We start from the raw sequence: 23,976 nt of genomic DNA on the forward strand, positions 1-23,976 counted from the left end.
GACAGCTGGTCACATACTCCTACTTGACAAGCTGGTGTAGCCACCACGGGCCAGGTGAAAGAGACAACAGTACAGACTGTCAGGAGACTTCAGGAGAACACGTGTGCAGAGCTCAGCCTGGCATCTAGTTCTCAGTAACGCTCAGTCAAAGGCTGTCATTGCCAACACTACATACCGCTACAGCCTCTAGTGTAGACAGGAGTCAAGTGTAGCTACCCCCTGAGAGACCTACTTAAAACCTCATCTGCTCAGTCACAGAGGTATCCTGCTTCCACTGATGGAAGCTACCTAGCAGGACTTTGCCTGCATATTCCTGGTCTCTTGCCCTGCCCAGATTGTCCCCAGGGTTGCAGTTGTAGCCCCAGTCATTGAGTGAGTGATTGGCACATGCTGGCTGGTGAAGAGTAAAGACCTGGGCAAACAAAAAGAGGCCTCTTTCTGTCTCTTCCCCTCATCAGAGGACAGCAGCCACTTTGGCTGGGCCAGTGTCCATTCTACAGACTCAAATGCTCCTGTGAGCACAGGCAGCAGGGACTAGATTGGCCTTGCTTGTTGCTCACACAGCCTGGCTTGCCCACAAAGCCTCATCAGTAAAATAGGTAGTGTCTGGGTCCTGCCTCAGTCTCTCCAAGATCACCAAACTGGGCCAGTGCTAGCCATGCACAGCCTCCGGAACACTCTCTCGAGATGCAAATTCAGGAGGCCTGAGGTGCAGCTTGGATCAGGATGCTGTGAGAGTACCACCAGGCACTATGATATACAGCTACCTTCTCCTGCAAATCACTGCTAGGGAGGTAGCAAGATCATCACAAGGGGCGTTTAAGTGCGATTGGGAGCTATGGGAGCCTCAGTTCCCTGTTTAAGGGATGGATGTTTCAAGCTTTCTTTAGAGTGTTTTCCAATCCAGCATTTCATGATTTGATTATTTTAAAAATCCATTTGTTTGTGCATTGCATAGTAGAGGATCCCAGAAAAAGAGGAAACTTCCCAACAAACAAGGTAGATAGTGTATGTTTGTTCATCTTTGATTCCTAAACATGGTGATATGGGCGTTGACAAGCATAGTAGCCATGGGGTGAGAGGTTGGCTTGGTGACAATTGTGGAATGAGATTTTCAGCCCAGTGTTGAAGATGGCAAAACAAAGTGGGGGGCGAGGACTTAAGCATCTGTGGGGGTACCCAGAAGTATGCAAGATACTCACCCTAGAAACTCCTAATGGCTCAACACAAAGGGGCCACCCAAGACAGGGCAAGGCCGTGCATTGCAAATGGAAACTGGGAGAAAGACCCTCAAGGCCCACGTCTTCTGCACCAGCGCTGTCCTTTCTCACAGAAGTGCCATTTGCCCGATCAGTGGACCCAGGGTGATCACAGCCGTGGGCAGACCAGGCCCAGCAGCAAAGCATGAGACTGATAACAAGGACATAAAGCCCAGAGCCCTTGTCACCTGCAGTGGACCTGGGCTCCAAGATAGGCATCTTTTGCTCTGGTAAGAGAAATTGACCTTTGGAGGAAAAAAAGTAGAAAAGGCCAGCACTGGTTGATGTGGGTGCAGTCACCATGGAAATGCTGTGCACATCCTCATTCGTGTGTGTGTGAGGGGGGGAGGGGGTGGCTCAACTTGTACCAGGATCTGCTCAGCTCCTTTTTAAATAGGAAAGAAAGCAGCAGACATTGGAAAGAGCCTGTAGCACAGAAGAGAGAGGCACAAAGAAACTGAAGAAAGATAAAGAGCTCCGGAACAGAGGAGAGACACAATGCAGGGAGACTGCTGTTCTACCGTAAGAAAGCAAGCATGGGATGCTGTGAAAAGGCAAAGGCCCAGAGCGAAAGGTCTCAGCAATGAAAACTAAGACCATCATAATACATAATGCATGAGGAGGCATTCTGTTTCTGTGCCTGCCTCCAGGTTCCTGTGTCCAGGTTTCTACCCTGACTCCCCTGGATGATGTACTGCAAGCAGACTTGTAGGCTGAAATTAACCCTTTCCTCCTCATGATGTCTATAGTCATGGTGTTTATCACAGCAATAGAAACCCTAAGAGAGTCAAGATGCAGTTGGAAGGGGGCAAGAAGGCAAGGCATCTTGCAGAATAACCTTTCCAGGGAAGCACCCGCCTCCCATCTGTCTGAGCAGTCAGATAAAGAAAAGCTTTGCCGGAAGCCCCGCTGGCCTCAGCCCTAACCTCCATTCCTTTCAGAAGGGCCAGGGAAACTGCACCTTCCGGTTGTTTGAGTTGGGTCTTCCTTGAAGCGGATGGTGTAGATGGAGAGGAGGGAGCAAGGAGGATTCCCAAGGGAATGCCTGAGTGGTATGGGATGGTGGGAGAGCAGGGCCTACAGGGAAGGAGAGGAAGTTGCATGGTGCTAGAGATGAGAACAGATCAGAATTGGACCTTGGATCCCCAAATCAGGGGTTTCTGAATGCGGGCAGGAATACAATCTTCATTTAATAGACACATCAGTCTGTTTTGCATGACAGCTGTCATTTGCAGACCCCAGCGCTGAACACAGCATATACAGCATCTCATTTAATGGTGACATTGGCTCCATGGAGTGTAGGTTATTCCCATTTTACAGACACAGACTCTGAGCCTCAGAGAGCTGAAGTCACTTGTCCAGGTCACACGGCTGGAGAGCAGCAGAGGCCAGACTTTATCCCACAGCTTCCTAACCTCCAAGTCAGCTCACTTCCCACAGTGCTATGGCACATGGGAGCAGCTGGCCTGCCCATCTTATCTCTTGGTATTGTGTCCTAGGCGTGATTACTGAAGCATTCTCAGTTTTCAAATGTATTGGACTCTCTCTCGATTTCTTTGTTTTTGCATGGGATGTTCTCTCTGCCTGGAACTGTACTTCCCTTCCCTTCCACTTGGGTGATTGTCCCTCACACAATAAGGCAGATGCCACCCTCTCTAGAAAGATTTCCACTGCATTTGCTCCCATAGCTCTCCCACCCCTGGGTTCCCTTAAGGCCATATAGGTCACACTTGTCCCTCAGGCCACTCCTCTGTATTCTGATACTTGCTTTTCTAAACAGTGAGTGTCCTATCTGTAGAGGCTTTCCATGGCTCCTCTCTTTGGAGTCTAGTATACTAAGAAGCCCAGAAAATGAGAAGAAATGTGTAACTATATGGGAGGCAAGGGCTATGGATGCCATGGACCTGCCAGTCCAAGGCCCATTCCAGTGGTGATGGGATCTGCATGAGACAGCAAGTTCAGCTGGGAAACAGCAGCACTCGGAGACAGTATTTGCCAGAGAAAGTAGTGCAGTGGCCAACGTGGCCAGGGAATGAAGGTATAGTCCTTCGGGGCTTGTGACTCACCTCTAGCATCACCTCCCTGCCAACTCCCACTCAAAGCCATGTCCTCAAAGGGCAACCTTACTAATCATTTCCCCTGTGGTCCTTCTGAGAGAAGAGAGCTAGGCTCAGACAAGCTTCAAAGGCTTTCTTTACAATTCCATTTGACGCGACTTCAAGAACTGTTAAATTTATCTTTGCTTCCTCTGCTCCCTTGCTTGCAGATAGAGCTGGTGTGGCTGGGCTGACCCTGGAGGTAAAGCGCCCGCACTGAAGCATGACTCACCAAAGCAGAAGTACAAGCAGCCAGAAGCCTCAGAGCTAAATCACAATTGAGACTGCCTTTGATGCGCAGAGAACTGGGAGTCAGGGGAGGTGGGTTCACTCTGGCTGGACACCATGAGCACTTGGTGGCCAGCAGGAGTCTTGGCTACTCACCACTCAGGCCATAAGCATGGGGTAAATGTCTTGGTTTCTGTTCTATTCGTGTGAAGGTACAACATGACCAAGGTGGCTCATAAAAGAAAGCATTTAATTGGGGGCTTGCTTACAGTTTCAGAGGGTGAGTCCATGATCATCACGGTGGGGAGCACGGCAGCAGGTAGCAGGCAGGCATGGCACTGCTGCAGAGGCTGAGGGGTTACATGTTTAGATAACAGCTGTGAGGCAGAGAGAAAGAGCTAACTGGGAACATCATGAAATCTCGAAGCCCGCCCCCAGTGACACACCTCCTCCAGTAAAGGCCACACCTCCTAATCCTTCCCAAACAGTTCCACCACCTGAGGACCAAGTATTCAAATATATGAGCCTATAGAGACCATTCTCATTCAAATCACTACAGTGGGGTCCTGTTGGATTCTTGGAAGCACTAGAAAATTCAAGGTTGAAAGGGTGCCTTTCCTCCACCCTGAGGGGGCAGACTCTGCATTTGGATCCATGACAACACAAAGAGGAGACTTTTGATCATGTGCTCCAGGAAGTAACAACAGGTGAAATGACAGTTTGACTAGAATGTGGAATAAAGAGAAGTGGAGGAAGGAGTCTTGTGTGGAAAAAGCTAACTCCAGTGCCTGGCAGGATAGGAGGCTCCTTAAGAAGGGCCTTGACCTCGGGGCCTTGGAGGATGATACAATTAGAGGAAATGAAAGGAAGCTGGAGAAGCAGGAAGGCATATTCTGGGAGGGGCTCAGGGTTGGCTTGGGATGAGAGCTTGGGGGTGTTTTAACCCTAGGTTCCCTGGCTTAGGGGTAGACGGGGAAGGTTGGCTGAGATGAGAAGGGGAGATGGAAGATGGGTCATCATGCTCGGCGTATCACCCTCCTGGAAAATCCAAACCTGTCTGAAAGAGGAGACTGAGAGGACTGGGTATCTTAGTAATGGTGTTTAGACTTTGTTGTGACATTAAGAACACAAAGGCAGGTCGGGGGGATGCTTGCCTTACAAGCATGATCCCCTAGGCATGATGTAGTGTGATGGAGATGGGTGAATTCTTGGAGCTTGCTGGCCTGTTATTCTGGCCTGCTTGATGAGTTTCAGGCCAATGAGGGACACTGTCTCAAAAGAAAAAGATAGATATTGCCTAAGGAATGACAACTAAGGAATGAATGTCCTCTGCCCACGTACCCAACATGCACACTGATGTATATACATGTACATATATATATATATATATATATATATATATATATATATATATATATGTACAAACGCACACACATACATATACAGAGACAGAAAGACAGACAGAAAGAAATAAAGAAGAAAGACAGACAGATGGAGACATAGAGAATGAGAATACAAAAGTGTTCATCTTGTAGCTATTCCCACACAACCTGGTATTTTCTTGGGCTATAGAAGCAGGCAAGGGGTTGCCCCACATGAGAATCTTCTTTTCAATGATGAAAGGTGTGACTTTCAAGTCAGGATGACCAAGGACTCTTCTATCAGGTGCAAATGCTTGAAACAAATTCCCCCAGATGAATGTATTCTTGACAAAAACAAAAAGCTCTCTCCTTCCTGGATTTCAGTGAAGTCTGTTGGGTGCTAAGTTAAAAAGTTCCTTGAGAACAAGAGCTTTCATACCCTTGGGGCGGGGTGCACTTGAGATAAACAGAGATCAAGAGGGGCTGACTTCCCAGGGCTCTGCCCTCTGGGGTGCCCCTCCTGATCTCTGAACAGAGGGACCAGAGGTCCTATTGCACAGATGTGGGCTTAAAGCCAGGAAGCTCAGGCCACTGTCTCAGTGCCGTAGGCACCGGAGTCAAACCTCTCCAAGGCTGAGCTTTCAACCTGGACAGAAACTAAAGTGACTCATTCTTAGTACTGAGCATGAACTGAGTGGTGGCTAACACCAACTTCATACCAGCTGCATGTCTGCTCCAAGCTTGCTGTGTATTTCATGACATGTGGAACAACCATGGGCAGGACACCACTATTAAACCTGTTGTGTAGATAAGGAAACACTCTCATAGACATTCATCAACTTATTCAAAGCCCCTTAGCAAGTGAGTGGCAGATGGGATGCAGCCTGGGACTGCCTGGCATGAGATACTCTAGCTGTCACGTGGTGACTGCCTGGGGCCCTTCTCTGGAAGGTCACTCTTTCTGTGACAGTGACACAGTTATCTCTGCTTTCTAATATCATGGGTAATTCTATTGATTTAAGGTCTTTTATAACCACTTTCCATGTTGGATCTGCTTTTACTGCACTGAGAAGGAGCTATACTTCTTAGGCAAACAAACATGGAGTGTTTACAAAGGTTAATCACAAAATGACCACAGAATCAACCTTCATGTTTCCCCAAGGGAGGTACTCGTGAGCTTCTTTCTACAGACAAGATAGAACACGGTGAATGGCAATAAGAAAATCAGAACTACGTGGGATTGACGACATTGCTCTGAGTAGTTTGACTTAACTGCAATCAAAATGACAAATTATTTAGGAAAGTGTCTCTTCAGAATGTAGAAAATTAAAAGTTCTAGAAATAACACTGTCAAAATTATCTTCCAAAATGTCACAAGAGGGAAGACAGTGAAATGTATGAGCCAAGAGTCAAACTTTCTTTCAAAAGCAAAATTTGGGGGAAAAATTAAGATAATCATTGGGGCTAGAGAATTTTCTTAGTGGTTTAAACATTTACTGATCTTGCAGGGGACCAGGATTCTGTTCCCAGAACCCACATAAGGGACTCACACCCATCTGTAACTCCAGTTCTAGGGGGAATCTGATGCCCTCTTCTGGCCTCTGCTGGTACTGCACCCAATGGTGCACATACCTACATGCAAGCCTTCATTCATTCACAGAAAATAAAAATAAGTAAACCTTTAAATAAAAAGAGAAAAACATGACAGTTGTTTCTAATAAAGTTCCCCACAAACTCCCACTGTGTCAAGTGGCAGTGGCAGCATCCTGAGATCACAACCAGTCATGGATGTCACTAGGGAGAATACCAACCTGTCAATCACCAGTTTGAAAACAAAATGCAGAAAAGAAATCCCATTAGCAACAAAACAGAAGAGCTTAGGAGTCAATACCCAATTACAGTGTCTGTTTTCTTTGTAAAGAATACAGCAGCAGGGCTGGGGATCAGTGAGTGGCCTAGCTTGTGTAAGTCTCGAAAACTTACATCCAAGAACTACAGCTGTAGTTAATAATAACAGTGATAAAAAGAAATAAAATACAAGCATTCCTGTCGCCACAACTGAGTAATATGAAGGAGAAGCAAAGTGAGTAGGGAAACATGCTTCTCAGCAGAAAAACAGAAACCATCCTCAACTTTTCCAAATCAGTGTATCAGTTTAGTGGATCAAACATTCAGTCGTGATTTTGTTTGAGATGAGAATGGTCCTTCGGGTTCCGGGGGACAATCAGCAAAGGAAAGGTTCCAGCTTTGAAAGGAGAGGCAAAGGGCACCGTGCTGGACACAAAGTCACATAGTATTTGAATCTTTCAGGGTGGGCCAGAGAATGGGGAGGCCACAGGGACCTGATGGGCAGTCCAGAGCAGGAATTCATGTGGACATGCTAACTTGATATGTGTTTAGGACACCTTAAATATGAACAGGGGAAGGTTGTTTGACTTAGGGAAAGTGGAATAAAGGTGGGAGAGAAAAGAAAGCAAAAGTGAATGGTTTTCATAACATAGTCTGAGAGTCAAGGATTAAAACAGACCCAGCTAGGGAGATGGCTGGGTAGATAAAGAGCAGAGGTCCATGCTGGAACAATGCGGATGTGAGGTGTGTGGCTGGCATCCCTGCCTGTGAGAAGAGGCCAGCTCTGAGCTTCCACTTACCCGCCCTGATGCCTCAGCCACAGTAGCTGCCCAAGTGTTCCCACACCTCTCCCCGCTATTCCTGCCTACGGTCTTCATCCAACATCTCTGCTTTTTATCTTTGCTAGAGAAATACTTCATTCATATGCCTTTTAACATGTCCCTCGGAAGCAAATAATGTCGCAGGACTGTCCCACCACCACTGTCTTTACAGGTCTGATGAAATTCGTGACATCAGTTTAATTGACTCTGCACTGGGATTGCTCTTTCTTCTGCCCTCCCGGGTCCCATAGTAACTCTCACCATTTCCTCCTCCTTTGTGTTTCAAAGAAACCACCCGAGTGGAAGCATCCCTTTTCAGGCTTTACGTTTTTAAAAGCTGAGATGTTTCCATCTTTGAAGGTGAGTGAGAAACAGGGTTAAAATAAAGAAATGAAATCCTCGCACCTGGTGAAATGCCCACGGCTCCTGCTCAGCTGGTACCTCACAAACCCCAGAGGAGATGAAGAAAGAACTTTTGTCTGATGTCCTTTCTCTCATCAGAAACCCAAGCTCCACCTTCACTGAGGGTGGGCATGAAAAACACGACAAACAAATCCAGACCCAAGATGTTTACTGGGCTATGCACACATCCTCCTAGCCCAGTGGTTCTTAACCTGTGGACTGTGACCCCCTTGGGGTCCCACATCAGATATTTACATTACAATTAGTAACAGTAGCAAAACTACAGTTATGAAGTGCCAATGACATAATTTTATGCTTGGGGGTCACCACAGCATGAGGGACTGTATTAAAGGGTCGCAGCTGAGAACCACTGTTCTAGCCAGAGTCAACTAAACCTAGAAAATCCAATTTGATGGGGAATACTAGGGCTTGGAGGTGAAGCGTCCCCCTGAGAGACTCATGTGTTGAAGGCTTGGTCCCCAGTGTAGTGTTCCCAGGGGACACTTTGGGAAAGTGACTGCATCATGAGGACTCTGACCTCATGTGGCTGATTCAGTGTGGCAATGCCTTTGAAGAATATATCTTGTTACCCTCTGTCTCTCTGTCTCCCTCCCTCCCTCCCTCCTTCCCTCCCTCCCTCCCTCCCTCCCCACTGCAGTGAGGTAGTATCTTCCCCACCATGCCTTTCTGTCATGATGTTCTGCCTTAACACAAGTCCTCAACAATGCAGCTAGCTGACCATGGACTAAATTTCTGAAATTTAAATTTGAATTTCATGAACCAGAATAAATGTTTGCTCCTTTAAGATGTTTCCCTCAGCTCTTTTATCACAGCAATAAAAACTAACACGGGAAAAGACAACTTGCAGGGAATCTATGCCTTTTCAGCTGGCCCAGATGAGGCGGTGGGCATAGTTGCTGGACCTTCCGGCCAGAGTCATGCTGACGTGCTCTGCTATTCCAGGGGCAGCACTCACAGCCTGGGAACAGGGGTGCTGCCTATGTTCTCATGTCAACTCTGCTTCCCAGTAGTCTGTAACCTGGGCCATTCATTGTCCCTCAAAAGCTCTTGTTCCTCCTGCATGGCTCCTGACTTGGCGTCTTGTACTACTATTCTACCTGGCTAGCAAACCAGACACCCAGAGATATCTCTGACTCCCTCCAGGCTGCCACAGGCCATCACCCACTGATCCCCTATCCCATCTGCCCCGTGCACCCTTGTTGCTGCAATTCTGAGCCGAGTGAGCTCCTGCTGGACTAGGGCAAGCCCTCTGGTCTTGACTGAGATGCTGGGAAAACTGGACATCCACATGAAACAGAGTTCTAGGGGATCTGATGCCCTCTTCTGACCTCCAAGGGCACCTGCATGCACCTGGTACACATACATAAACTCAGAACCACACACATCTACATAAAACTAACAAGTAAAATAACCCTTTAAGAACAGCCAATGGGTACTTGAAGAGGCACTTAGCAGGGCTAATCAGCAGGAAAATGCAAATCAAAACCCCAGTGAAGTATCACCTCCCCCCTTACAATGGCCATTATCAAAATGACAAGAGACAGAAGGTGGCTAAAGCCTGAGCAAAGGGACCCCCACCTAGTGGAGGCTGGAACAAGATCCCTGGTCTTTCTGCCGCTAAACAAATGCTAGTATTTCCTAAACTGTTCTCTCTGCTTGACGGTATCCTCTCCACTCAGTCCCCTCCCCCACCTCCCCCAGCCCTGGCCAACACAAATCCTAATTTTCCATAAGGCATCATTTCACATCACTTCTGCAGGAAAACCATCCACCCCACACCAAGGTCAGCGTCCTACTTCTTCTATTATCTGCCGACCTCGGGCTAATTGCCTCCCTGTGGTTTCCTTGAGTGTGGCATCTAGCCTGGCTACCCTGTAGTTGCAGTAGCGGCAGCCAGCCCAACATTACAGCGGACGGGACTTCCTACAGACTTGCTGAGGGGGTGGATACCTTGCCCCCTCCGGACTGCAGTGCATAACCATCAGCAAGATGCACTCTGCAGTGGGGGAGGAAACATGGAAGCCAACAGAAACCCCAGAACAGGAGAGACCAGACTTGCCAGTGAGGAAACAGGGTTTAAGTGAGACATGGGGATGTGGGACTTTGAGCCATGCCTGCTACCAAGAAGGATGCTGGGAAAGGGTGACCTGCCAAAGGTCACACAGTTCTTGCAGTCTCTAAAGCCTTGTTAAGATGTGACTGTATTTGACACGCTCATTGCTGGACTCCAGCATCCGACTCCATATTTTAACCATTTGCTAACTGACTGAGTGAATGAACAAAGACAGAGGCTTAAGGAGGGCCTGGGATAACAGAAAGGCTTTAGGATCGCCATCCAAAAGGTTCGATGGGTGACAAGGAATTTAGAGTCCTGTAAAGCAGGCACTTACTTTTTCAATCCCTGGAGAACAAGTAAACTAATTGCTGGCTTTAGTACACACTTCCACGCTGTAAGGGCAGGCTACGGTTGTTACATTGTTTTTATTGTCACTGACAAATGTTCACTTTGGGAGCTTAAAAATATCTTTAAACAGAGAGCAAACGAATCTTGTGAGACCTCACCCCGGCAGACAGACTGTTTCCAGCACACTCACACTAATCATGGAAATTGTCCGTCAACAGACACCCGGAAGTAGAGAGCAGGTGTTGTTTCTGGTTTTGTAAAAAGAGGAAAACCAGAGTGTGCTGGAGCCACTCTGGTAGTCAACCCGGAGAGGTGAGAGGCAGGCAGCTCTGAGGCAGGCTGGACCAGCCGAGACGGAACAAGCCACACACGATGACACGCGGGCACATTTAAAGGCAGGCTGGATGGCTCACCCAGTGGAAGAGCTTGCTCTGCAAACCCGAGAGCCTAGTTCAACCCCTAGAGCCCCTGGTGGAAAGCTGTCCTTTGGCCTCCACATATTGGACCTGTGGACTCTCTACTGAGTAAGTAAGGTAGGAGCTGGATCCAGAGTGAGCGAGGTCAGGAAGCACCCAGAAGAAGCCCACGGCAGAATAACGGCTTCTTCCTAAGCTTGAGCATCCCAGAGAGGCCAGCACTGGGTGGGACATGCCCAGCAGGAAGATTTCAAAGCCCTGGAGCCCTGCATCCTCTAGCTTTTAGCTCCAGCTTCTAAGTTGTAGGCAGTACCTAGGCAGGAGGCAAGGGTAAGGCTTTGGGCTCACTAACTCATGCAGCCTTGCCCCGGAGCACTCTCCTGGTGCGCTTGCTCATTAAGCTGTCTCGTTGCAGGGCCCTGCTGCCAGAATCCGGGTGCTAAGAGCTGTTGACCTCAGGGACGGCTTAAGTACTCAGAACAGTCCTTGCCTTGTGTTGGCCATGAGTGAGTTGAGGCATCCTGTCCTCCTCCTTCCTGCACTCACCCCATAGGTGGCCAGGAGAGGCCTCTGTATCCCCAGGGAGCATCTGGGCCACCCTCCTATCATCCCCCTCACCCATCACAGGCTCACCCATCACAGGAAGTAGACACTGTGGACTCAGCTTCCTTCCAGGTCTTGGCCAATGCACTGCTCTCTACCCACAGCCACTGCTGGCTCTGGCCACATGGGTCAGCAGCCACGGCCTCCTACTGGGCCTCTGAGCCCGCCTCACCCTTCCCACTCCAGTTTGGTCCCTTTCCCTTACCTCCTCATGGCCCCTTCTGCCAGGGCTCTGGCCACACCACTGCCCTGCTGCAGTGGCCCTGGAGCATCCTGCTCTTTCTGGTTGAAGCCTGCTGGGCTCAGTGAGCAGCTCCTCGCCTTCCTCCTCACTCACCCTCCTCATGCGTCTTCCTCACCCATGTGGGTCATTCCTGCTCTCTTGGGACCCTCCCAGTTACTATCACAGACCCTGCCTCTCTATCTGGAGGCCTTTTCCATTGCCTCATCTGTCTCTAGGACACTTTCTCTCCCAGACCCCATCACCACTACCTAACCCTCACTCACCCTTGGGGATGCTCAGAGGCCTCACCTTCTGGGAAACCTTCCTCGGGCTCGCCTCACTCCTACACCAACCTGGATGAACACAATTCTTTGCCAAGCCCAAGCCCACCTAGCAAGTATGTGGTTGAGCTGGGATTCTAACACACTCCTTCCTGTTCCTCATACAGCAAGGCAAACGGGAAGACGGCGCAATCATTTAGGAGAAAAAAAATAAACTCACGATTGTGGTAGAGTTAGTGAATATCTCCGAAAGATACCGAAAAATGGGTAAAATGAGAGCAGCAAGCTGCAGAACCATATGTAAGGCATGATCCTATGAAAACAACACAAACACGGCTAACTGAATATTCAGGTAAGAGGCATACGTGGTTTTTAGAGCAGAGGGCAAAGCCTGTACAAATGCAAATTCAGCTGTCAACAATGGTTGGGGAGCAGTGGACTTGAACACTCTGTAAGGTTTGAGTTTTTAATATAGTATTTATAGTCTAAGAAAGTGAAAGGCATCTACAACTTTTCTCCGTGGATGTGTAAAACACTTGAGCCCTCAGGAATCGCCACCTTAGAGATGAGACTTCTAAGGGCTCCTTGTGACCCGGTAACAGAGAGACGAAAGCAGCCATGGCTGTCCGGGAAGCCACACTTACCTTTCCCAGGAGCTCAGGTAAGCCCAGCAGCTGCCCCACAAACACGCCAATGCAGATGAAGATGGCAGTCACCTGGCCCAGGGAGCCCCGGATCTGCTTGGGTGAGATCTCATTGAGGTACATGGGGAGCGCACTGAGTGCGATGCCTGAGGAATAGACACAGCAGCAGTTAGAGAGAGGCCCTGGCTCCCATGTGGTCACATGATGAGCACTTACAGATGCTGATGTGTCCCTGCCCATTACACCAAGACCATGGGATAGCACTTGTCAGCTCACAGTGATGCTAACTGCCATGGGGAAGAAGCAGCAGGGGTCACAACCCTGAGGGTGTGGTACTTTGAATGAGAAATGTCCTCCATAGGCTCCAGTATGTGCACATTTTTCCCCAGTAGGTGGTGCTCTTGTGGAAGGTTTAGGTGATGTAGCCGTGCTGGGGGAAGTACATCACTGGGAGTGGGCCCGGGGATTTCATAGCCTTGTCCTGCTTCCCATTTGTTCTCTGTTCTCTCTCAGCTTCCTGTCCCTGCCGCCATGCTTGCTGCCATGCCTCTCCACCATGATAGACTCTTTTCCCTCTGGAACCCTGAGCTGTAATAAACTCCTCTCATAGGTCACTTTGGGTCATGGTATTTTTGTCACAGCAGCAGAAAAGTAACTAATACAGTGTCGTGTTGACTTCTCTAGCTCACCAGAACAGTAGGGGTGAGAGCAGACAGGAGGGACATCTGTGCTCTGTATTAGGAAAAAGAACTGCATATGCTTGGCATGCACACACTGCTATTTGTTCTTAGTTGGCCTTTTACTTAGAGAACAGGACATGTAGTGAACATGCAACCTCCGTTAAAGAGAAGGCGATGATGAGAGGAAAGTCCAAGAGGCCATAGGAGGGCTGCTCGGACACTGAGAATCTCAGAGATGAGGCTGATCCCTACACAGTGGGGCAAGGCTGAACCGCGGATGACCAACTGCCTTCATTCTGATTCTTCATAAAAATATGATAGCTGGAGACAGCCCAGAGAAGGTAGATCGTGTGGGGTGATAGCCACCTGTGTCGCCAGACTGCCGTCTCTCTCAATAAAGTATAGCTTAACGATTCAATGCCTGAATCTGCTCACTGGTGTTTCCAGTTGAGGGCAGCTTGAACCATTCATTGTATTCTAGATATAAGGACAGTGGAGCCTTCACCATTATGGAGATGGGAACACAAACTGAATATATATATGGATTGGTAGAGTATCTGGCACAAATTCAGCTGTTAATTTATGGCAACTATGGCTAAGCCAGTGGTGAAGAAGGAGGTAAGCCATATAATAAGCCTATGTTTGGGTCTCTGATGCATCCTGGCTTGCCTGGTACCATCTATCCAGGATGGTTGGTCTTCAATAAGCATCCCCATTCCGAAGCAGCCTTGTTCAACTTCTGACCCTATCCCCTGCCATCCATCCTCCCTTGACATGTGAAGCTCAGGGCACAGGGAGCACTCTAGGCCCATTGTGCCCTCAAAGACTGACCGTGGTTCTTCTCTTTGTTTCAAACCCTCTGTCCTCAGAGATCTGAGGATGATTCCCACCTATGCTTCCTGTTTCAGTTCAATGTCACTTCCTACAGTAGGAGGTGGATTTGTGTCTTCCAAAACATGTTCAGTCTCTATCCTCAATTACCCATGGGTCTGACATTACCTGGCGATAGGGTCTTTACCAATATCATTATGCCCAGATGGATGATATGTTGTTAAAAATATTACTTTAAACTCATAAATTATTTCTGGAACTTTCCATATTTTTAACAACAGAAACCATGGAGCTTCTGCTTGTAGCTGGCATGGCTTGTGTCCTGGGGAACCCCTACTGTGGCTGATGGGGAACTGTACCACAGAGGATGTGGGCAGCTCTGGGAAGGTCATGCTTGGGCCATGTCCAGTTCAATCTCCCACCAACACAAAATTCCTATTTTAAATTCTTTGATCTATGTGAATTTGTCTCTAACGCCATATTGAGTCATGTTTATTTCTATATAAAAAGTAGTATGCTGATGTTTCTCCAAATCCCCTAGGGGAAAAAAAAATTAAAAATGTCCTACATTTCTAATCTAATTCCAATGCTCTGTGAGAAGCTGAGCGAACAGCGTCTTATTAATAGATCATATTACTTCTAGGATGTTCAGGATTATCACGTGGCTTTTAATTCTTTGTTTTGTTTTGAAGCACAGTCTCAGATAGTCCAGGCTGGCCTTGAACTCAGTATGCAGTGGAGCATGTCAAGGATGACCTTGAACTTCTGCCCTTCCTGCTTCCATCTCCCATGTGGCCTGTGCCACCCTGCCTGGTTTTGTATGGTGCTGTGCTGGGCTTCATGAATGCTGGACAAGCACTCCACGCCTTGAGCCCTGGATTTAAAGTCTTTATTACGAGCACACAGCCGACCTAGCCCATGCCTGGTAGTTTTCCTGTCTTCCCATACAACTCCCTTACCTTAAATGCCCTCACTCTGCTCTCTCTGCTCTGAGGGTTTGGTGAGAATAAATGGCATGAAGTCTCCGGGGCTTGGCACAGCTTCAGGAGGCTGTGTTCCAGAAGTCAGGGTGTTTTTTAAAAGTTCCCTTATTTTTCCTTGTCTTTTGCTTCTTTCTGAATAGCTCACAGAAAAGAGGCCTAGAAGGCATTTATTTCGAGTCTGTGGCTGTGAAAGAGTCGCATTCATCTGCGAACTCGGAAATCCACAAAGCAACAAGTACAGCATGAGTCTGTGAGGCAGGCGAAGAGAGCCAGGGGGAAAGCGGCTGACTAAATATAAAAACCTCCACAGAGAGCCTGGTAGAGGCCTCATCGGGGAGGCTGTCAAGCAGCCTTCTTCTGTCTTGGTTCCAATCCTGGATCTGCCCCTTACAAGGTTAGAATTAAACACACAGCAGCAGCACTCAGGACGAGAATACCCCCCACCATGCCTGGGGTGGATGCAGGCAGACTTGGATCCTGCTAATGGAGTACTTTACACAAAGGATAATTCTGGCATCATCCAACCAGGGCAGCCTTGCTATCTGGTCCCTCTATGTGACAGCAGAAGACTCAAACAGTGAGGAAGGCTGCAGTACTCGTCCCCATGGCAGACACATCCCCAGCTGGATATCTGTCTGCTCCTACCATGGGCCTTCCCTTGGCCAAAGTGACTGTGGCTAATGTACGGTACAGTATTTGCATGTTAAGGCTTCTTCCTCCTGCTGGACTCTGGGGCCCGTGGAATTACATGAGAAGAAACCTCAGATACTCTGTTGGGTGAGACCCCTCTATTCATGGATTCTATCTCAAACTGAGCAAGAGAACCCAAAATGAGTTGACAGCCTTAAGAGTACACAACACAGGCAGGTGGGATGGCTCATCAGGTAGAGGTGATTGCCACCAAGCCTGATGACCTGAGTTCGACTCCCGGAAGCTACATAGTGGAGCATGAGAATCTAATCTTGCAAGCCATCCTCTGGCTTCAACATACACACAGTGGCAAAATTGGTAAAAGTAATTTTAAAACATTAAGAGTGTAAAACACTTCAAGCTGACTGGTAACACTGAGGCTTAGAACTTACAGATCTACAAGTTTAGGGCAAAAGCAGTTTGTTATGACAATTTGAATCTGTAAATCTCACTCTCTTGGCAGAATCTGACCATTCTTCCCTTCCTGCCCCGCCACACAGTCTTGCTCAAGTCACACAGGCTGTCCCTGGTTCTCTTGACCCTACTCCTGGACCCACCTTCAGACCCAAGCGCCCAAGGGGTAGCATTGAGCCATACAACAATTCATGCCCCTCCTCTCTCAGCCCTTTCTGGCTTCTGCTCATACTCAGCACAATCACTTAGTCCTAACTGTGGGCTGCACCATCTGGTCCTGGTTCCATCCTCAGCTCCCGCACTCCCCTCCTCACAGAGCTCCAGCCTCCCTGGCCCCTTACTCATCCTCAGAAATGCCCATCACCTTCTACCTCAGGATCACAGCACTATCCTTTCTACTGAAATTCTGATTCCTCAGATTTTTACTCGGTTCTCAATCTCGGTTCATTCTGGTCAAAAAAACAACAACAACAACAACAAAAACCAACTCCTTGCTAGCCTTCCGCCCTGCCCTGTTTGCTTCCTTCCAAGGACTTGTGCATCATTAGATGCCTTCTGCCCCCAATGGCAGCATTCTCCCCAGCACATAGAACATGGGGCATAGTCAGTATTCTAATGCTTGGTGAATGAACAGAGGAATGAGCAGCCAGAAGCTCAGGATCCTTGGACAAGCTCACAGCTTACCACCCAGAGTGTGGATTTTATAAAGTAGGCAGCAGACACAAAGTAAACCACCCGGGGCTTTGGAAGTGACTCAGCTCTGCCTTGCCTGGTTTTCCCAGGTTGAGTGCTACGACACTGTATAGAGAGGCATTTAGCACACCCCCTCTCCGACTGCCCCACTTTCTGTGGGGTTCTAGTATCTCAGTCTCTTCCAAGTCTATCTCAGCTCCAAGCACCTCTCTCCACTCCAGACAAGCCCTGGGAGTGTTACAGCTCTCCTCCCCGGTTGGGGTCAAGTCTCACCTCCATCCACACCCATGATGAACCGTCCCACGATGAGCAGTTCAAAGGTTCCTGCCCGCAGTGAGCAGGCCATCAGCAACGCTGCAGAAACTGCAAATCCATTATTGACCAGCAACGTGTACTTCCTGGAAGGAAAAATGGCTTGATGAGGACAAGGCACTATGAGGCATATCAGTGTCTTGTCCATCCCCCAAAACAGAGAGGCCAGTTCCTTCAGAAGGTCAGTAGAATGAGATTCAGACAGTGGAACAAGCATGGGCTTAGGAATTAGAGTCATGGGTCACCCCCACTCTGCTGTGTGACGTTGAGTGACCTTGAGCCTGCCATCCACTCCCTGTCTCCCGGTTCACAATGGGGTAGACAGAGGGCACTGCCAACTTAAAAGCTATGGATTCCTTGCGGAAGGGTTTTATTTCTTCACTTCTGAGTTTTATTTAGCATTTATCAAGATAAGGTGTAAGTCACAAAGCAGGAGCCGGGCTAAGCAGTAAAACAGAAACTACTCAGTATTCGAGTGGAAAGATGTTAGCATGGGGGTTGGATAACCATGTTAGAAGAGTGATTTATGTAAAGACTCTCTGAAAAGGGGCGCTAGTGTCTTAGAGGCTCAGGAGGGGATCCCTGAAGAGCTGGCTCAGAGTGGTACTGCTCACTGGTACCACATCTCTGATGGGCACTTAGTCTGCTTCTCGGGATTGGACAAAGGCCGGAAACTAGAATCAGTAGCCAAGGGAAGTCAGGCAAACAAAAACAGGCCTGGAGTGTGTTGTCCAGAACAGCTGGACAGCCAGTGTGGCATCCTACTGTTCTAGCTGGCAGACTTGACCCTCTGTTTCCCTTCCTTCCCTCCTTCCCTCACTTTCTCCCTCTCCCTCAATAAAAGCAATCATATTTCTTAATACTCTATAGGCACCTTAGATCTAATGAACTACAGTTTGAGATGTAAAGCTGGGTTGGAACCATCAACCAGAGCCAGACAGATTCCCCTGGCAGTAATTACTTTTACTGCTGTGTGTCAGGATGACTGTCTGTTTCAGGAATGGGTCCCTAAGCTCTCACAGTTGAGATTCATGCCTCACTTGGGGGGCTGGATTCTGCAGTGGCTCTGTCTTTGAGGAGTGAGGAGGCTGTGTTTTCTTTTCCTCGCCTACAGAACCAACCCAGCAGCTCCCATGGATTCAAGCCTTGCTGTGTGACAGGCTCTGATCTAAGCCCTGGCGTGACTGGTCACATGCTTAGGTCATACAAAGTTAACCAGGACCCTGATGAGTTAGAGACTTGCTGTAAGTCAGGAGGCTAGGAAATTAAAGAAAAAATAAAGAAAAAAAAAATCAAAGTTTAGGAAGCAGCCTCCCCTCGCCCCTCCCCAACAGCAAAAACAGCAAACCACTAAGTCAATTAAGAAGCATTGCAATGTTTTGTAAATAATGAGACACCAAGGGTTTTCAAAGGAGATTTAGCATTCCCTTTAGCAGTAAGTTTTCTTGAGCTCTGGGACAACCATCTCTGTGACTTCTGCCTCATCCCAGCATTTGAGCAAAGTTCCTCCCTTTCTGCATCCTTCCTGGACGGTCTCACAGTTGCTGGCTTCTGCATCTGTGGCAATGGTACCAGGATACTCACACCAGCATCCCACAGCAGCAGATGGTTGGAACGGCCCAAGCGTTCACTAACAGCAAACTAAGCTGTAGTCCGCTCATGCAGGCGCCGTGCCAACATTAAATCAGAAGTAGCTGTCTATGCTCTGAGGTGGGAAGAGGTTTAAGAGAGAAATAAACAGGCCGAAGTGCAGAATTTGCTGTAAACCATGTAGTGATCCGTGTGGAAAAAGAAGTGTGACTGTGTATGTGTATGAGTGTGAGCATGTGTGTATTCTGTGCGTGTGTGTGTGTGTGTGTGTGTGTGTGTGTGTGTGTGTGTGTGTGTGTGTTAAGCAGGACACCAACCATGTAGCATCGGGTGTCTCCAGAAAGGACTGAGGGACTGGAGGTCACAAGTGGAAAGGGAACCCTGAACTTGGTGTCCCTTCGGTCCTTTAGAAATCAAAGCCACACGGATGTGTTCATTAGCCAGAAATGATGTGACTTTATTTTTTAAGTCTAATTTAAAGGGACCTTATTATAGAAAACCAGTTATGTCAGTGATATATCAAGATGGCTAAATAGGATTAGCGGGCGCGTAGTGTATATTGGGTGGATACGCTAGATGAAGGGACAGTCCGTGAAGGTCAGAGTAGGAAAGCGTGAGATTCATTTCTCTATTCAGAACAGCAATCAATCTAAAACTGATCAACTCTTTGCTTCTGGAATTTTCCACTTACTGTTTCCCAATACAGCCGACTTCAAGTAACTGTAATGTAGGAAAGTGAAATCCCAGATAACAGAGGCTAGTGTGTGTGATCAGGACAGTGCCTGCCATTTGCCTGCTTCTTCTCCACCCTCCTCCTTTCTCTGCCTTGCTGGAGGATCGGTACGAGAGGCCTCCCAAGGGAGGGTGGAGAAGGACAGTGACCAGGTCCCCCATCACACTCTCTCTGCTCGAATTACTGAGTGTGCATCTTCCCTAGGGACCCAGCTGCGGTCCCAGCAACTGTGCCCTGCAGTATGTGGCCCTGGCCTTTGGACTCCAGTAAGACTGCCCCTCCATTTCGACTTTCCATCCCAGAGATGGGAGATGCTTGACTGTAAAAGGGGAAAAGAAATATTTCTTGCGAGCACATTTCTCTCCTTGTAACTTCCACGTATGGTCCCTGTCTTAACCCTGAAGGCCTCACAGGTCCAACCCTATTGGTGGAGTCTTATGAGAAAGGCTTGTCAAAGACGATAAAAGGGAGGAAAGCTGAGGCCAGCCACAGTGTTCTCAGATCTGTCATTCCGTGGACAGAGAAATAAAAAGCCTGATTAGAAGTTAAACTTCAGCTCACTCACAGACACCCCTCCATGACATCACTATCATTAAGGTGGATGTTTAAGTTAGAGGATGTGAGAGAGAAAGCTGTAGAGTAGCTCTTCTGTGAGTGGCCCTCAAGCCTGCAGCTCCTCAGGTTCACCAATAGCGCTTACACATAGTCACTCGACCTGTGATGACAGTGGTATGTGCTCAGGAATGTGCAGTTAGCCAATGGCATCGTAGGTGACATGTAGAGTGCTGAGTGTGAGCTAAGTGTCTCTGGTACCCCCTGCTGATTACCCTTTTAGCCACAGTGGCTCATACAGAGATGCTGCCAAGCCACCCTTTCAAAGCCTGCGTGATGTGTGGCTATCAAAATGGTGCTACCTAACAAACCCGAGATTCACTATGCAACAGGAACTCTCCTAAACACTGCATATTCACTTGTGTAAGTTGTCTTACGAGTTAGATCATTGTTTTAAGTGTGTGGTCTTTTATTTGTGTTTATGCCTGTTCACCACATGACCAGAAGAGGGCACCAGATCCTCTGGAACTGGAGTTATATACAGTTGTGAGACACCATGTGGATGCTGGGACTTGGTCTCAGGTTCTCTGGAAGAGCAGGGAATGATCTTAACCACTGAGCCCTCTGTCCAGATTCCAGTTAGATAATCTTGAGGAAAAACACCTGCAAGTACCTTAGTCAAGGCCACACTACTGAATGAAGATCTAGCACTTCAGGGACCATGACCCAATATGCCTGCAAGGGTAGCTGCCATAGTCACTCATAGACATCTATTCTTTCAACAAACATCCATTCACAGAACTGAGTGTTGAGCACCAGTCTAGATTATGGCTTATGGGACAAACACAGTGACATCTTTATTCTTACATCTTCCCAATAAGCAATATAAAACGTGGAATGCTGGTGTTGACCGATGCTGTCAAGACAGCTGAAGCAGAGAAGGGAATGTAATTTTGCACAGAGAGGACCAGGAGCGTGTGCCCGGGAAGATGACGTGAGCAAAGATGTGAAGGAGGGATGGATGGCTAGACAGGAACAGCCAGACATCACTGAGGTCAGTATGGCTGGAGACAGTGGAGGACCAGGAGGCAGCAGCAGAAAGTGGGCAGGTAGAGAGGAGTGACAGCGGTGTCCCTGAGGAGTGTGCTGGGACCAGGAGGTGTGAGTTTCTACCCCTGGGGAGGGAGGTAGCCACAGATGACAAAGAAAGGATCCACTAGGCCTGACATCTAACAAGATTGCTCTGTCTTCTGAGCTGTTCACTGCCAGGAGGGGGCAGAGTGAAGCCAGGAGGTCCCTGGGAGAGCTATCACAGGAGTGTGAGCCAGTGCTGCTGGTACTGTTGACCAGGCTAACAGCAAGGCAGGCTGTGGGAAGCATCGAGATCCCGGCATGTTTTCAGGACAGACCTGCTGGGATCAGCTGTCAGGCAGACAGAGGTGAAGAGCTAGGGAGAGGCCGAGATGTCTTCTGAGGTTCTAGCCTGAACCTTCACACCATCCCCTGTGGTGTCTTCGGTGCCTTGCAGGAAATGTTAGTCACATCTGAGTCAGACAGGAAGCATTTGCAAACAGGGATGCACCCCCTTTAGCAACTTCATCATATTAAATCTTCCTTCCCAAAATAACCCCAGCCTGACAGCCTCCCAGAGAGGATGGAAACCTTATTCGCAAATAATTCTCAAAGCGAACTCCCTGGGGCTCAGAGACAGACTTTAATCATCGCGTTTCCATTTTCTGCCAAGGATGAACATGGCAACACAAACAAGGGGCATCAGCTTTGAGAGCAGAATCCAAGGTCCCCAGGACTCCACCCACGGTGCCTGATTCACTGCTGGAAGCTTCTTCAATAGTGTCCGGTCTTCCCTGGGTAACCCAGAAGGTCACTAGCTCTCTGGCAGAGAGGAAAAGTGATGGGGCGGTGGGGAGGCGGGGCAGCAGGTCCTTGAGAAAGTTTCAGTGGGAGGAGACTTGATCTGGATAAAGGAAGGCTGGGGGAAGCCTGAGAGCTGCCTTCTACAGGTTCAGCCTTTACAGGATCAGGATTTGAGGGTGGAAGACACAGGGCTTACTATTTTGGTTTGCCTTTTTAAACACTTGTCAGTGCGCCCTAGTGAATGGAGAAGTTGTGTGTGTGTGTGCTGGTTGCCTCCCCATGTCTTCTAGCAACTTTTAAGCCACATTAGGCCTGAATGCCAAGATGGTACCTTGTTCCACATCAGTCATGTTCTCCATCCTTTCCTGCTTCCCTGGCTTGAATTCTTCTGTTCTTCATTTCTATTCATGTGTTTGAGAGAGCTCAGTGGTTAAAGGTTACCCTAGCAAACGTGCTTCTGCTGCGCTCAGCATGGCTGAGCATGTTGAAGAGCTCATCTGAACGCAATAGTACCAACCTCCATCACTTCCCACTGTCCATCCCTCCCCAGTGCCCTAGGCTGGGGTTACAGGAGGCAGCCACCACTCCAAGCCTTATATGTGGGTTCCAGGGAATCTGAACTCAGGTTCTTGTGCCAGCATGGCAGGTGCTTTACCAACTAAGCCTTCTCCCCAGCCCAGCACCTGGCACTTTTAAGGTCATTATTAAGAAAGGGATCATAATGCTGGTCTATGCTGACCCTCCATGGAGAGATTGACAGGAGGAAGGTAGGGCTGAGGGGTGAAGGAAAGAGACAGATCAATTGGGTTTCCTTACGATATTCTATGAGATGGCTGGTTCAACATTAGTTATGTGTGCCAACAAATTCCCTTTGGGGTTTAGGACAACTTGATTTGTGCTCCGTGACAGGCATTCAAAGACTTTCCTGAGTGACATGAGACCCCATGTAAATTTCTGTAAATTGCATCACATCCAGCCCTCATAGCTGCTCTCTGGGGCAGGTCTGCTTATTCACACTTCACAGAATTTCACCTTGGGAGGCCAGCTGCCTCTTCCTGAACCTGTCACTCATCCTCAGCACTTACAGGGACCATGAGGGCTTGCAGATGAAATTTCAGTGGACCTCTCTATCCTGGTGGCAGCCGTGGACCTCAGGAGTTGTGCTTTTCTTGTCCACAGGCCCACGTGTGTCCATATAGTGCCCCACCCATCCCAACAGTGCCCAGACATGTGGGCTGCATAGATAGAGGTTTTTATGTTTTTTTAAAGATTTATTTATTTTATGTATATGAGTGCTCTATCTGCATGTACATCTTTATGCCAGAAGAGGGCATCAGATCCCACTAGAGATGGTTGTAAGCCACCACCTGGTTGCTGGGATGAACTCAGGACCTCTGGAAGAGCAGCCAATGCTCTTAACCGCTGAGCCATCTCTCCAGTCCCTAGCTAGATGTTCATGCACAGACTGTCTGAGACCTGATCCAGGATTTCAAAGCCGCTGTGGGTTTTCTCGATTTGTTTCTTGTTTGTAAAAACAAGGTAAACTATTTCCAGAGGTAAGAATCAGATTCAATGACATGATCCATGAGGACACTTCTTAGCATAGTTTGAAACACACACACATGCACACGAGAGCACACACACACACACAAAACGCTGGTCATCGAGCACTTATGATCCGACAGTGGTGCTCACAGCTCATGTGCTTATGGGACCATGACAGCTGACTCTAGCTGATTGCATCTACTTGAATCTCTGTGGTAGCTCTCACACCTGCCATTACTTTCTTTTTCATGCTGCCGTGAACCAGGTTAGGTTAGAGAGTTCACGTAATTCACAGACACCTTGTGAGTCACCAGCATCAAAGAGCCCAGAGCTGAAGCTGAGGCTGTGGCCATGTCTGTGAACACATGCTGACCTGTGTGGTGAGGGAAAGAGGGGTCTGTGGCTGCTGCAGAGGACAGCAATGACTCCAAACAAAGGGCTGTGGTTCCACCAGAATTCTCTATGGTCTGA

General features: G+C 48.3%; 1 protein-coding gene across 2 annotated transcripts in view; it reads right to left on the reverse strand.

Moving 5' to 3' along the window:
• Slc2a9 (solute carrier family 2 member 9) overlaps window positions 1-23,976 on the reverse strand; it is a 143,752-nt gene that overhangs the window by 86,640 nt on the left and 33,136 nt on the right. For both annotated transcript variants that reach the window (XM_052734817.1, XM_052734816.1), the window contains 2 exons: window positions 17,172-17,296; window positions 12,608-12,753 (listed from right to left, as the gene is read on the reverse strand). In XM_052734817.1, the coding sequence (XP_052590777.1) occupies window positions 12,608-12,753; window positions 17,172-17,296 (271 nt within the window). The remainder of the gene's footprint in view (window positions 1-12,607; window positions 12,754-17,171; window positions 17,297-23,976) is intronic.

Source organism: Peromyscus californicus, unplaced genomic scaffold (assembly GCF_007827085.1).
Source record: "Peromyscus californicus insignis strain IS unplaced genomic scaffold, ASM782708v3 Scaffold_13__1_contigs__length_99412109, whole genome shotgun sequence".
NCBI lineage: Eukaryota > Metazoa > Chordata > Mammalia > Rodentia > Cricetidae > Peromyscus > Peromyscus californicus.